At 40.6% G+C, this 13,995-nt stretch overlaps 1 gene segment (V, D, J or C); it reads left to right on the top strand.

Moving 5' to 3' along the window:
- Positions 1 to 10,346: 10,346 nt before the first annotated feature.
- LOC110125827 (probable non-functional T cell receptor beta variable 23-1) lies at positions 10,347 to 10,825 on the top strand. The segment is given in 2 exon segments: positions 10,347 to 10,395; positions 10,500 to 10,825. Coding segments are annotated over 2 exon segments (375 nt in total).
- The last annotated feature ends 3,170 nt before the right edge of the window (positions 10,826 to 13,995 follow it).

The raw sequence follows: 13,995 nt of genomic DNA, 5'->3' as shown, positions 1-13,995 counted from the left end.
ATTCCAAAAACTGAGATCAATCATGGTATCCAGTTCCATCACTTCCTGGCAGATAGATGGGGAAACAATGGAAACAGTGACAAACCTTATTTTCTTAGGCTCCAAAATCAGAGCAGATGGTAACTGCAGCCATAAAATTAAAAGATTCTTGATCCTTGGAAGAAAAGCAATGACCGACCTAGACAGCATATTAAAAAGCAGAGACATTTACTTTGCCAACAAAGGTCTGTCTAGTCAAAGCTATGGTTTTTCCAATGGTCATGTATGAATGTGAGAGTTGGACCATAAAGAAAGCTGAGCACCAAAGAATTGATGCTTTTGAACTGTGGTGCTGGAGAAGACTTGAGAGTCTCTTGGACTGCAAGAAGATCAAACCAGTCAATCCTAAAGGAAATCAGTCCCGAATATTCATTAGAAGGACTGATGCTGAAGCTGAAACTCCAGTACTTTGACCACCTAATATGAAGCCCTGACTCATTGGAAAAGACCCTGATGCTAGGAAAGATGGAAGGCAGGAGGAGAAGGGGATGACAGAGGATGAGATGGTTGGATGGCATCACCAACTCGATGGACATAAGTTTGAGCAAGCTCTGGAAGTTGGTGATGGACAGGGAAGGCTGGCATGCTGCAGTCCTTGGGGTCACAAAGAGTCAGACATGACTGAGCAACTGAACTGAACTAAACTGAAAAATCATAAAAATGCAAACTAAAACTAGAGTGATATACTATTTTATCCTAATAGACCAGCGAAGTTGAAAGAACATAAGTGCCAGGACTTCCATGGCAGACTAGTGGCTAAGACTCTGGGCTTCCCCTGCAGGAGGCACTGGTTCTATCCCTGTTCAGGGTACTAGTAAACCACATGCCACCTGGCACAGCCAGAAATTTAAAAAATTAGAAAGAATAGTACCAATTGAATTTTAGATGTGCAACCCAAGAAAACACAACAGCTGTTGGGATTATTTATCTGGCTTAATTTGGAGCTTTCTGGAGCTTCCCTAGCAGCTCAAATGGTAAAGCATCTGCCCGCAATGCTGGAGACCCGGGTTCAATCCCTGAGTCTGGATGATCCGGTGGGGAAGGAAATGGCAACCCACTCTAGTATTCTTGCCTGAAAAATTCCATGGATGAAAGAGCTTGGTAGTCTACAGTCCATGGGGTTGCAAAGAGTTAGACACGACTAAGCAACTTCATTTTAATTTGGAAAGCATTTTGTCTTAGCATGTAAAGTTGACATGGTGACCCTAAGGCTCAATTTTTATATTCCTGGGTATAGAGAAATATTATACCTTGGTATGTAAAGAAAGGTATAAGAATGCCATCCTGTTTGTACTAGCACCAAAATCTAGAGGAGAAAACTAGTGTACATTAACTCAAGAATGGATAATAAATTCTGATGAACTATTAATAATAAATTGAACCTTATATATTAATGATGGCTCAGTGGGTAAAGAATCCGCCTGCTTTGCAGGAGACACAGGAGATGCAGGTTGGACCCCTGGGTTGGGAAGATCCCCTGGAGGAGGACATGGCAACCCACTCCAGGATTCTTGCCTGAAAAATCCCAGGGACAGAGGAACTTGGTGGGCTACAGTCCATGGGGTCACAAAGAGTCAGACACAAGTGAGGAAATGAGCAGGCATGTACATATTAGCAAAAGTGAATTATATAAAATTATCTGCAAAAACATAAATTATTATCACAGACATAATGCTGAATAAAAAAATGACACAGAAAAAGTATAAACAGAATAAATCCCTTAGATAAATTTCAAAGACATAAAACACTGGTTAATATATAATTTACAGATTTTTACAGAAGTCTAAAATGGATAATGGAAGGAAAGTGAGTAAAAACTTGAACTTTAGGATCATGCTTTCCTAGACCTAGTAGAGAAAGAATGATAAAATCTAGAAAAATAACACAGGGACTTAAAAATTCTCAGAGAAAATCTGTCTTCTAAGCTAACAGTTTCAGGCTAGATGACTCATTTTATTATTTCTCTAGATGCTTTATATATCCATCACAAATATTTCTTTTGTATAGTTCAAAATTTGGCTTGTTAGTAGAAGGTAGCTGTTGTATTCATTTGTAGGTGCAGTAGAAGCTAAGACTGACATACAGCAAGCTGTGTAGTTCATGTCGGAGAGGGAAGCGGGGAGGGGAGGAGGCAAACTGGCAAAATAAAAAGCAAGTAAGTTATTCACGTGTAACTGATTTTTATTTTTAAAGAAATGATGAAAGAGCAGAATCAGGAAAAACATTATTGAAGCAGTCTGAAATGCACACTAGTTGTTCCACCAGCTTCCCCTGCCCCCCCAGTCTATGAAAAGCTAGCATCTCATGCACATGGGGACTGTGATGACCACAGGAAGCCACCACGTCACAAGGAGGAGCTGAAGGGGGATGAGGCGCCTCAGAGGAAAAGCCACTGCCCTGCTTCCTCCCTGAGCCAGCCATGTGCCTCGGCCTCCTGTGCTGTGCGGCTCTTTTATTCTGGGGAGCAGGTGAGGTGAATTTCTTGGTATATAGATTCAGGACTTTCTCTTGCGGCTGCAAAATCAGGCTCCTTCAAGGGCTTTTTGTGAACCTTCTGTCTCTTTCCTTACAGGCTCCATGGACACTGAGGTCACCCAGAGTCCCAGTCATCTGGTCAAAGGAAAAGACCAGAAAGCAAAGATGGATTGTGTCCCCAAAAAAGGACACATTAATGTTTACTGGTATCGCAAGAAGCTGGAAGAAGCATTCGAGTTTTTGGTTTACTTACAGAATGAAAAAATTATAGAAGATACAGCTGTGTTCAAACAGCAATTTTCAGCTGAGTGCCCCAAAAACTCACGCTGCAGCCTGGAAATCAACTCCACCGAGGCGACGGACTCAGCTCTGTATTTCTGTGCCAGCAGCCAGTCCACAGTGCAGCACATCAGCTCTTCTTAGAACACAAACTACCATGAACCCAGCTCAGGAAATCAGTGGTGTCATAGGAGAATAGGAACTACTAACGGAAACCCACCTTGAAAGAGCATTAGCCAGAAAGAAAAGTCTGTAAATGGCAACACAGGATGAGCAGAAGGGGAGGTGGAAAATAGCTGGTGGGAACACAAACCCAAGGATGGGGAAGGAAGCTGTAAGGGGTCTCAGATTCCCCAGTTTGCAGGGTATCTGGCAAAGACGACACAGGATGTGACCTTGATGGGTTCCTAAGAATCTTCATTAAAATATGCAGTTCTGAGCTTTTCATCTGGCAAAGCTGTGCCTGCAGAAATACAGATAATTGGCAGGTCATCATCTTCCATGGGCACCCTGATCACCTGGCTCAGCACATTCATTGATCCAAACAAGGAACTGAGTGCTTAGAAATAAACCCACACAAATATGTTTAGTTAAACTATGACAAGGAATGCAGAATATACAGTTTGGAAATAGACATTCTCTTCAATAAGCAGTGCCGGTGAAACTAGACAACTATGTTAAAAAAAAGAAACTGGAGCATTTCCTCATACCATACACAAATTCAAACACAAAATGGATTAAAGACAGACATGTAATGCCAAAAATCATAAAACTCATAGAAAAAACACAGACGGAACACTCTCTGCTCTCAGTTGTGCGATATATGTTGAGATCTGTCTTCTCAGGAAGAGGAAATAAAAGCAAGAATAATCAAAGGGAAACTTATTAAGCATGAAACTTTCTCATAGCCAAAAACAAACAAACAAAAAAACAAACAAACAAAATATTGACAAAGACAACCTGCTGAATGGGAGAAAATATTTGTGAATGATATAACCAGTAAAGAATTAATATCCAAGTTTTTCATATTAAGTTCACTCAACTCAATATGAAAAACAAAAACAACACAAAAAAATCGGCAGCTCTCTCATCTCCTTCCTTGGCTGACTGCCTTGCAGACAAATCTCTTCTCTCCTACAAACCTGGGCATCTCTTGTTTTGGCTTTCCTGTGGATCAGTCAAGAAGGACTTGGTCCAGTAACAGTTGGGAGAATGATTTGCAAATATCCTGGGATGCCAATAACTCCTCTAATAGCAGGGCCTAATCTTACACTCTTTAACCCTCCATAGCATCTACCACATATCTAGTACCTATAGCTGTCTGGGTCAAACATAATTCATAAGTAAGTAAATGAAGTCTGCCACAATTTCTGGTCATGATTATGCTGAATATCTAGCCAATAGAACTAGATAAAAGGGTGAGAATGAGGAAAGGAGCAAAGAAATTATTAAAGACAGATGGAAAATTGAGAAGAAGAACCAAAGGAATCTAAAGAAGAATTGCATTATTAATAACAACAAATTTAATAAGTTTACTGAATTTAGCATAAACTTAAAAGTCAATTTATTTCCATATACTAGCAACAGTCAAAAAATATTTTTTAAAGAGAGAGACCATTTACAAATTATAAAAATATATAAAATACATTAAAAAATCTATTAGGTAAATGATTATTAATTCAGGAAAGTATTACATTTTAGGGAAAGCATTTTAAAAACCTGAAATAAGTGAAGCTATATACCATGATCATGAATAAGTTAAACCAATAAAGAGCATTCCTATTTTTATACTATCATCTATGTATTCGATGCAGCACTAATCAAAATCACAAAAGATATTTTCATGAAATTTGATGAAAGTCATTGAAATTTATGAAAAGAGAGAGAATAGGGAAGATAATGTTACTATTACCAAGATAGGTAGAGAAAGAAAGATAAGAATCTAGAAAAATAACACAGAGACTTGAAAATTCTCCATGAAAGTCTGTCTCCTAAACTGATTGTTCCAGGCAAAATCATTCATTTTCTTACTTCTCTAGATGTATTGCATGTTCATCACAAATATTTGTAGAGCTCAAAATTTGTTTTTTTTTAACATAAAGTAGCTGCTATACAATTTTGTAAATGCAATAGAAGCTATGATTTACATATAGCAAAGTGTATCATTTATTGTCTAAGAGGGAAGGGAGGAGGGGAAAAGGCAAATTGACAAGTTAAAAAAGCAAATAAATTACTGATGTGAAATGACTTCTATTTTTTAAAGACTTATGAGAGAGAAGGATAAAGCAGTTTCAAATTCAAACTAGTTGTTTCACCAGCTTTCTCTGCCCTCCCAGCCTATGAAATGTTAGAGACTGATGTACACAGGGACTGTAATGACCATGTGAACCGACCACGTCACAGGGAAATGCTGAAGGGGGATGAGGCAGCTTGGAGAAAAAGTCACCACCTTACTTTCTCCCTGATCCAGACATGTGCTTCAGCCTCCTGTGCTGTGTGACCTTTTTTTTCTGGGGAGCAGGTAAGCTCCTGTTGTGAAGTTGTTGGATTCCAGTCTCAGGACTTTCTCCTGGGGCTGCAAAATCAGCCTTTCTTCTGGGTTTTCACTCCACTTACTGTCTCTTCCCTTACAGGCTCCATGGACACTGGGGTCATCCAGAGTCCAGGTCATCTGGTCAAAGGAAAAGACCAGAAAGCAAAGATGGATTGTGTCCCCATAAAAGGACATGTTCATGTTCATTGGTATCGCAAGAAGCTGGAAGAAGCATTAGAGTTTTTGGCTTACTTACAGAATGAAAAAATTATAGAAGATACAGCTGTGTTCAAACAGCAATTTTCAGCTGAGTGCCCCAAAAACTCACCCTGCAGCCTGGAAATCAACTCCACCAAGGCAGCGGACTCAGCTCTGTATTTCTGTGCCAGCAGCCAGTCCACAGTGCAGCACATCAGCTCTTCCTAGAACACAAACTCACCATGAACCCAGCTCAGGAAATCAGTGGTGTCGTAGGAGGGTAGGAACTAACAGAAACCCACTTTGAGAGAGCATAAACCAGATGGAAAAATCTGTAAATGGCCACACAGGCTGAGCAGAAGGGGAGGTGTAAAACAGCTGGTGGGAACACAAACCCAAGGATGGGGAAGAAAGCTGTAAGGAGTCTCAGATTCCCCAGTTTGCAGGGTATCTGGTGAAGGAGACACAAGTTGGGACCTTGATGGGTTCCTAAGAATCTTTATTAAAACATGCAATTCTGAGCTTTTCATCTGGCAATGCTGTGCCTTCAGAAATAATCAGCAGGGGCACCATGATCTGGCTCAGCACATTAATTGATTCAGGCTCAGGGACTCCTTAGGGGTTCATGGCTGCTTCTCTCTGCTGTCCCTGTCAGAGAAGCTGAGCAAGAAACTCAGCAACTCCCTAGGTCCTGAATACTACATTTACACGAGCTTTAAAAGCAACAACTCTGCAATAAAATGCACCCATTATGAGCATATGTTTCAATACATTTTGACAAGATTTTGTACCTATATAGATAGCTGGCATGGCAATCAAGACACAGAATACTTCTCCCTCCCTTGAAAGTCCCTCCTTGATATTTTACTGAGGTCTTTTTAAGTTTTCTAAACTTGGCGTCTAATTTTTTTAATCATAAGATCATAGCACATGGTCCCATCATTTCATGGCAAATAGATGAGGAGAAATTGGAAACAGTGAAAGATTTTATTTTCTTGAGCTCCCAGATCACCACAGATGGTGACTGTAGGCATGAAATTAAAAGACTCTTGCTAACCTAGATAGCATATTAAAAAGCAGAGACGTTACGTTGCTGACAAAGGTCTGTCTAGTCAAAGCTATGGTTTTTCCAGTAGTCATGTGTGGATGTGAGAGTTGGACCATAAATAAAGCTGAGCGCCGAAGAATTGATGCTTCTGAACTGTGGTGTTGGAGAAGACTCTTATGGTGCTGGAGAGTCCCTTGGACTGCAAGGAGATGAAACCAGTCAACCCTAGAGGAAATCAGTTCTGAATATTCATTGGAAGGACTGATGTGGAAGCTAAAGCTCCAATACTTTGGACACCTGATATGAAGCCTTGACTCATTGGAAAAGACCCTGATGCTGGGAAAGATTGAAGGCAGGAGAAGTGGGCAAGGGAGTATGAGATGGTCGGATGGAATCACCAACTCGATGGCAAGCTCTGGAAGTTGGTGATGGACAGGGATGCCTGGTGTGCTGCAGTCCATGGGGTCACAAAGAGTTGGATATGACTGATCAACTGAACGGAACTGGAAAATCATAAAAATGCAAACTAAAACTACAGTGAGATACTGTTTTATCTTAATAGACTGGCAAAGTTAAAAGAACATAAGTGCCAGGACTTCCATGGTGGTCTAGAGGTTAAGACTCTGGGCTTCTTGCCGGGGTCCAGCCCCAGCAGGATCCAGGGGAACCCTCAGGATGAACGGTGTCGGCGAGAGAAGACATGTGAGACCAGCCTTGATAGGGCCAAGTCTGCAAGGGAGAGAGAGAGAAAGAGAGAGAGAAGAAAAAGAGAGAAAGAGACCAGACCAGGATATGCAGCAGAATCTGGCAGTTGCTTTATTTTTCACCATCGCCTTTATACCCTAAGTTGGTACATTTCTAAGGGGCAGATAGGCACACAGACTTAGTTTAACATTACATCAGCTTGTCCTTCATGAAACCAGGTGTTCTCTGTATATTTTTTGTTTATGAGAGTCTTTTCCCATAGATTTTTGTACATTATCTTCTGGCCTTGAGCTTAGCAGAAAACAGAAAAGTGGCAGTCTCATGATACAGCAGGTTGTAACAGTAGAAATATAATCTTGTTAACACAAAGGTCAGTCTTTTTGCAGAAACTCTCAGCTAAATTTATCTAAAAAGATTAACACACAAAGACTCGGTGGCTCTGGTGAGGCAGCCCCTGTTTAGCACTCCTGGTTAAAATTAACAATTATCTTATTGTTTTTACACTAGGGCTAAACTCTTATTTTTCTAGTTCTCCAACTATATTAACAATAGTTTCCATTGCACAACCTCAGCACATTAACATCAATCAAACATTGATCCAATAACCACTTTTAAAACAATATTTTTTGTGTTCTCTAATAGGGCTTCCTCACCCCGCAAAGGGCTCTGTGCCTATTAGGGCCCTTTTTATGGTTAATCTCTATGTATAATATCTTTTGGCTTTCAGGCCTGTTGACAATTTATGGCTTGCACCTGGTGTAACTTTAAGCAACTTCAGTAGCCGACCCTGTCTTTTTTGTGGTAAATCTATTTTCTTTCTATTAGGTGTCATCTCCATGGGAACTAGATAGGATTATATTTTTACAGAACAGAAATGCAAAGGACTGCAAAAACAGCAGATATGGCACAAAACAGGCTCTTAGTCTAAAAGTTAATTACCTGCAAGAAGTCACCAGCTAATCTCTAAACTATTTTCTATTAGACACATTTGTGGCTATAATATTTGTGGAGCTTTTCTCACCCTGTGGAAGGACCTATGCTTAATAGTTTCTTTTGTTAGCGTACTGTGCTTAAGATGTTTAGAACAATCATGAGCATTTTGTGCAATGAGAGCACACATTTATCAAACAAGCCAGAATGCCAGCAAAAGGGTTTGAATTGAAGCATTTCCTTCATCCCTGGCCCCTTCACAGGGTACCAGCATCTAGGAGATTTATTAATTAGGGTTTTAAGTTGGTCTTTATTTAGTGAAAGAGGAGCAGGAGAGCTCTCGGCAGGCAACACAAGAATCCGCAGCAGGGCAAACAAGAACAACAGCAGAAAAGGGAGGAGGATACAGGGTGGGGTAGAGGCCGAGGCCAACATGGAGGGTCCCTTATATCCTGGACGGCCTTGCCTGTCAGGTTTTTTCCTCGTGACCTCGTCATGGATGGGGTCCCGGACGGCCTTGCCTGTCCTATATTTTCTTCATGACCTCATCACAGGCGGGACCTCCCATAACGGCTCCTAGCACTGTTTTATCTTAATAGACTGGACGTCCATGGTGGTCTAGTGGTTACGACTCTGGGCTTCTGCTGCAGGGGGCGCTGATTCTATCCTTGCTCAGGGTACTAATAAACCACATGACACCTGGCAGAGCCAAAAATTTTAAAAATTAGAAAGAACAGTACCAATTGAATTTTAGATGTGCAACCCTAGAAAACACACAATGGTTGTTGGGATTATTTATTTGGCATAATTTGGAAAGCATTTTGTCTTAGTATGTAAAGTTGACATGGTGACCCTAAGGCTCAATTTTTTTATACGTGGGTATAGGGAAACATTATACCTTGGTATGTAAAGAAAGGTCCTGTTTGTACAGGAATGCAGTCCTGTTTCTACTAGCACCAAAATCTAGAGGAGAAAACTAGTGTACATTAACTCAGAATGGATAATAAATTCTGACGAACTATTAATAATAAATGGAACCTTATAAATTAGTGATGGCTCATTGGGTAAAGAATCCACCTGCTTTTCAGGAGACACAGGAGACACAAGTTGGACCCGTGGGTCAGGAAGATCCCCTGGAGGAGGAAATGGTAACCCAATCCAGTATTCTTGCCTGAAAAATCCCAGGGACAGAGGAACTTGATGGGCTACAGTCCATAGGGTCACAAAGAGTCAGAAACGACTGAGGGAATGAACAGTCGTGCACATATTAGCAAAAGTAAATTATATAAAATTATCTGCCAAAACAATAATAATAAAGTATTCTCATTTAAATTATTATATAAAATAATAATAAATTATCACAAACATAATGTTGAATTTTTTAAAATGACACAGAAAAAGTATAAACAGAATAAACACCTTAGATAAATTTCAAATACATAAAATACTGATTAGTATATAATTTACAGATTCTTTTATAAGTCTAAAACTGAAAATGGAAAGAAAGTGAGTAAAAAGTTGAACTTTGGGATTATGTTTTCTAAGACCTGTAGAGAAAGAATGATAAAATCTAGAAAAATAACATTGGGACTTAAAAATTCTCAGAGGGAAAAAAAAAATTCTCAGAGAAAACCTGTCTCCTAAGCTAACAGTTTCAGGCTAGAGGACTCATTTTATTATTTTTCTAGATGCTTTATATATCCATCACAAATACTTCTTTTGTATTGTTCAAAATTTGGCTTGTTAATATGAAATAGCTGCTCTAATGATTAGCAAGTCCATGGAAGCTATGACTGATGTACAGCAAGTTGTGTATTCCATTGCCTGAGAGGGAAGGGAGGAGGGGAGGAGGGAAACAGACAAGATAAAAAGCAAATAAGTTATTCACGTGTAACTGATTTTTATTTTTTAAAGAAATGATGAAAGAGCAGAATCAGGAAAAGAGACAATTGAAAGTCTGAAATGCACGCTAGTTGTTCCACCAGCTTCCCCTGCCCTCCCAGTCTATGAAAAGCTAGCATCTCATGCACGTGGGGACTGTGATGACCACAGGAAGCCACCACGTCACAAGGAGGAGCTGAAGGGGGATGAGGCGCCTCAGAGGAAAAGCCACTGCCCTGCTTCCTCCCTGAGCCAGCCATGTGCCTCGGCCTCCTGTGCTGTGCGGCTCTTTTATTCTGGGGAGCAGGTGAGGTGAATTTCTTGGCGTCTAGATTCAGGACTTTCTCCTGCGGCTGCAAAATCAGGCTCCTTCAAGGGCTTTTTGTGAACCTTCTGTCTCTTTCCTTACAGGCTCCATGGACACTGAGGTCACTCAGAGTCCAAGTGGTCTGGTCAAAGGAAAAGACCAGAAAGCCAAGATGGATTGTGTCCCCAAAAAAGGACACATTAATGTTTACTGGTATCGCAAGAAGCTGGAAGAAGCATTCGAATTCTTGGTTTACTTACAGAAGCAAGACATTGTGAAAGATACAGAAGTGTTCAAACAGCGATTTTCAGCTGAGTGCTCCCAAAACTCACCCTGCAGCCTGGAAATCAAGTCCACCGAGGCAGCGGACTCAGCTCTGTATTTCTGTGCCAGCAGCCAGTCCGCAGTGCAGCACATCAGCTCTTCCTAGAACACAAACTCACCAAGAACCCAGCTCAGGAAATCAGCGGTGTCATAGGAGGGTAGGAACTAACAGAAACCCACTTTGAAAGAGCATGAACCAGAAAGAAAAATCTGTAAATGGCCACACAGGCTGAGCAGAAGGGGAGGTGTAAAACAGCTGGTGGGAACACAAACCCAAGGATGAGGAAGAAAGCTGTTAGGGGTCTCAGATTCCCCAGTTTGCAGGGTATCTGGCGAAGGAGACACAGGATGTGACCTTGATGGGTTCCTAATAATCTTTATAAGAAATGTAATTTTGAGCTCTTCACCTGGCAAAACTGTGCCTTCAGAAATAAGGATAATCAACAGAGGCACCTTGATCACCTTGCTCAGCACATTAATTGATCCAGACCAGGGACGCCTTAAGGGTTCATGGCTGCTTCTCTCAGCTGTCCCTGCCAGAGGAGCTGAGCAAGAAACTCAGCAACTCCCTAGGTCCTGAAGACTACAATTACACGAGCTTTAAAAGCAACAACTCTGCAATAAAATGCACCCAATTTGAGTATATGTTTCAGTATTTTTTGACAAGATTTTGCACATGTATAGATAGCTGGCATGACAATCAAGACATAGAATGCTTCTCCCTCCCCCAAAAGTCCCTCCTTGCAATTTTACTGAGGTCTTTTTAAGTTCTCTAAGCTTGACTTCTTATTTTTTAATCATAAGATCATAGCATCCAATCCCATCACTTCATGGCAAATAGATGAGGAAAAATTGGAAACAGTGAAAGACTTTATTTTCTTGGGCTCCTAAATCACTGCAGATGGTGACTATAGGCATGAAATTAAAAGACGCTTGCTCCTTGGAAGAAAAGCTATGACAAACCTAGACAGTGTATTAAAAAGCAGAGATATCACTTTGCTGACAAAGGTCCATATTGTCCAACTATGGTTTTTCAGTTGTTATGTACAGATGTGAGTTGAACCACAAAGAAGTCTGAGAGCCAAAGAATTTATGGTTTTGAAATGTGGTGCTGGAGAAAACTCTTGAGACTCCTTTGGACAGCAAGAAGTTCAAACCAATCAATCCTAAATGAAATAGACTCTGAATATTCATTGGAAGGACTAATACTGAAGCTGAAGCTCCAACAGTTTGGTCACTTGATGTGAAAAGCTGACTCACAGGAAAAGACCCTAATACTGAGAAAGATTGAAGGCAGCAGGAGAAGGGGACGATAGTGGGTGAGATGGTTGGATGTCATCACTGACTCAATGGCCACGAGTTTGAGTAGACTCCAGGAGTTGGTGATGGACAGGGAGGCCTGATGTTTCAATCTAAGCTTCAATCAACAGATGAAGGGATACATTATATATATAATATATATGTATATACTTTATATATATATACATATAATAGAATACTACTTAGACCTTAAAAGAGATAAAATTTTGACATTTACTGGTTGCTAATGTCTATGGAGAAGGGGGACATGGGGAGTTGTTAAATTGAAATTTCATGAGGACGAGATGGTTGGATGGCATCACCGACTCAATGGACATGGGTTTGGGTAAACTCCGGGAGTTGGTGATGGATAGGGAGGCCTGGCGTGCTGCAGTCTATGGGTTCGCAGAGAGTCGGACACGACTGAATGACTGAACTGAACTGAACTGATGCTAACTCATTAAACTGTGTACGTTAAATATGTGCAGTTTTAGTACATAAATTATAGCTCATGAAGCTGTTAAAAATAATTAGAAAGTAAGTAAATCTAGGGCTTTCCTGATAGCTCAGTTGGTAAATAATCTCTCTCAATGCAGGAGACCCTGGTTTGATTCCTGGGTCAGGAAGATCCACTGGAGAAGGGATAGACTACCCACTCCAGTATTCTTGGGCTACCCTTGTAGCTCAGCTGGTGAAGAGTCCGCCTGCAATGTGGGAGACCTGGGTTGGAGAGAGGAAGCTGCTAAAACAAATAAAAGGTAAATAAATGTAATTCAAGCCAAAAGGGCTGCTTAGAACAGTGCGTGTATGCTTGCTCATATGTGTCCAACTCTTTGCAACACCATGGACTGTAGTCCACCAGGCTCTTCTGTCCATGGGATTTTCCAGGCGAGAATACTGGAGTGGGTTGCCATTTCCTTCTCTTGCTTAGAATAGCAACTTACATATTAAAGGGAATTGGTGCAAAGGATTGTTGGATGAACTCAGAAGGGATAAGAGAAGAGGTAATCAAGTGCAGTTTAGTAAGAACAGAAATCTTCCTTCCCTGTTGCTAAGCAACAGAAGCTCATAAGTCTTCTTTCTAAAAGACAGGCATAAAATGCCTCAGCAACCATTACTTTCTGTGTCTATGGCTCTGATAAAGTTTCATATTCATGGGAAAAATATTTATTGGGATCTGGTGTCCCTTCTATCGGTGGGACATGGGCAGGGTATTATTTGAACCCAGTTGCTACTTTTTATGACCTAGGGAGACTTAACAGAGTTACAGAGAAGTTTCCTTAAAGAAAATCGTGTTTACAATGACATCCTAAAGATGGGTTGGAGTTTACAAAATGGGACTGGGAACAGAGAACAGACAAGCATGGATAGAAGATCTGGTGCAAAATTGTTCAGGTAGGAAAGAAACCCGTGTGCTTAATGAATGAAGATGCAGCGATGTGAGAGGAGCAGAGAGAGGAAGGAGGTGAGAACGAGGTGAGACAGCAGAGAGGCAGGCAGACATCAGCCATCCCCCCGCCCCGTCCATGAATTTGCAAATCAAAGTATACGCTATGGAACTTAACATACAATTTAATATGAGTCACTGAGTTCTTTCATAGCCTTAATTTCCCAGAACAGTTTCAAGTTCACAGAAAAGTTGAGCAGAAGGTACAGAGTGTTCTCAGATGCTTCTTGCCCTGCCATTAAGATTTTAGGCATTTGACTTTTGTAGTAATCATGCTAGTATTTGTTAATGTGTGTGTGCAGGCACATGTTTTGTTTTGTTTTAATAATCCTGGCTATAGTATGAAACTACAAAGGACAAAAAGCATAGGCTAAGAATACAGTTGTAAATGCAGTGGCCTAGACAGGTGACAGTGTAGTTGTTCATGCAATGATGATGATGGTAGTGAAAGAAATACACGAAAATGAGAGATTTAAAACACAATTAGGAAATAAAATCAAAGGACTTCGTAATTGATTAGACACAGGAGG

Source organism: Odocoileus virginianus, chromosome 1 (assembly GCF_023699985.2).
Source record: "Odocoileus virginianus isolate 20LAN1187 ecotype Illinois chromosome 1, Ovbor_1.2, whole genome shotgun sequence".
Lineage (NCBI taxonomy): Eukaryota > Metazoa > Chordata > Mammalia > Artiodactyla > Cervidae > Odocoileus > Odocoileus virginianus.
This window is presented reverse-complemented; position numbering and strand designations above follow the sequence as displayed.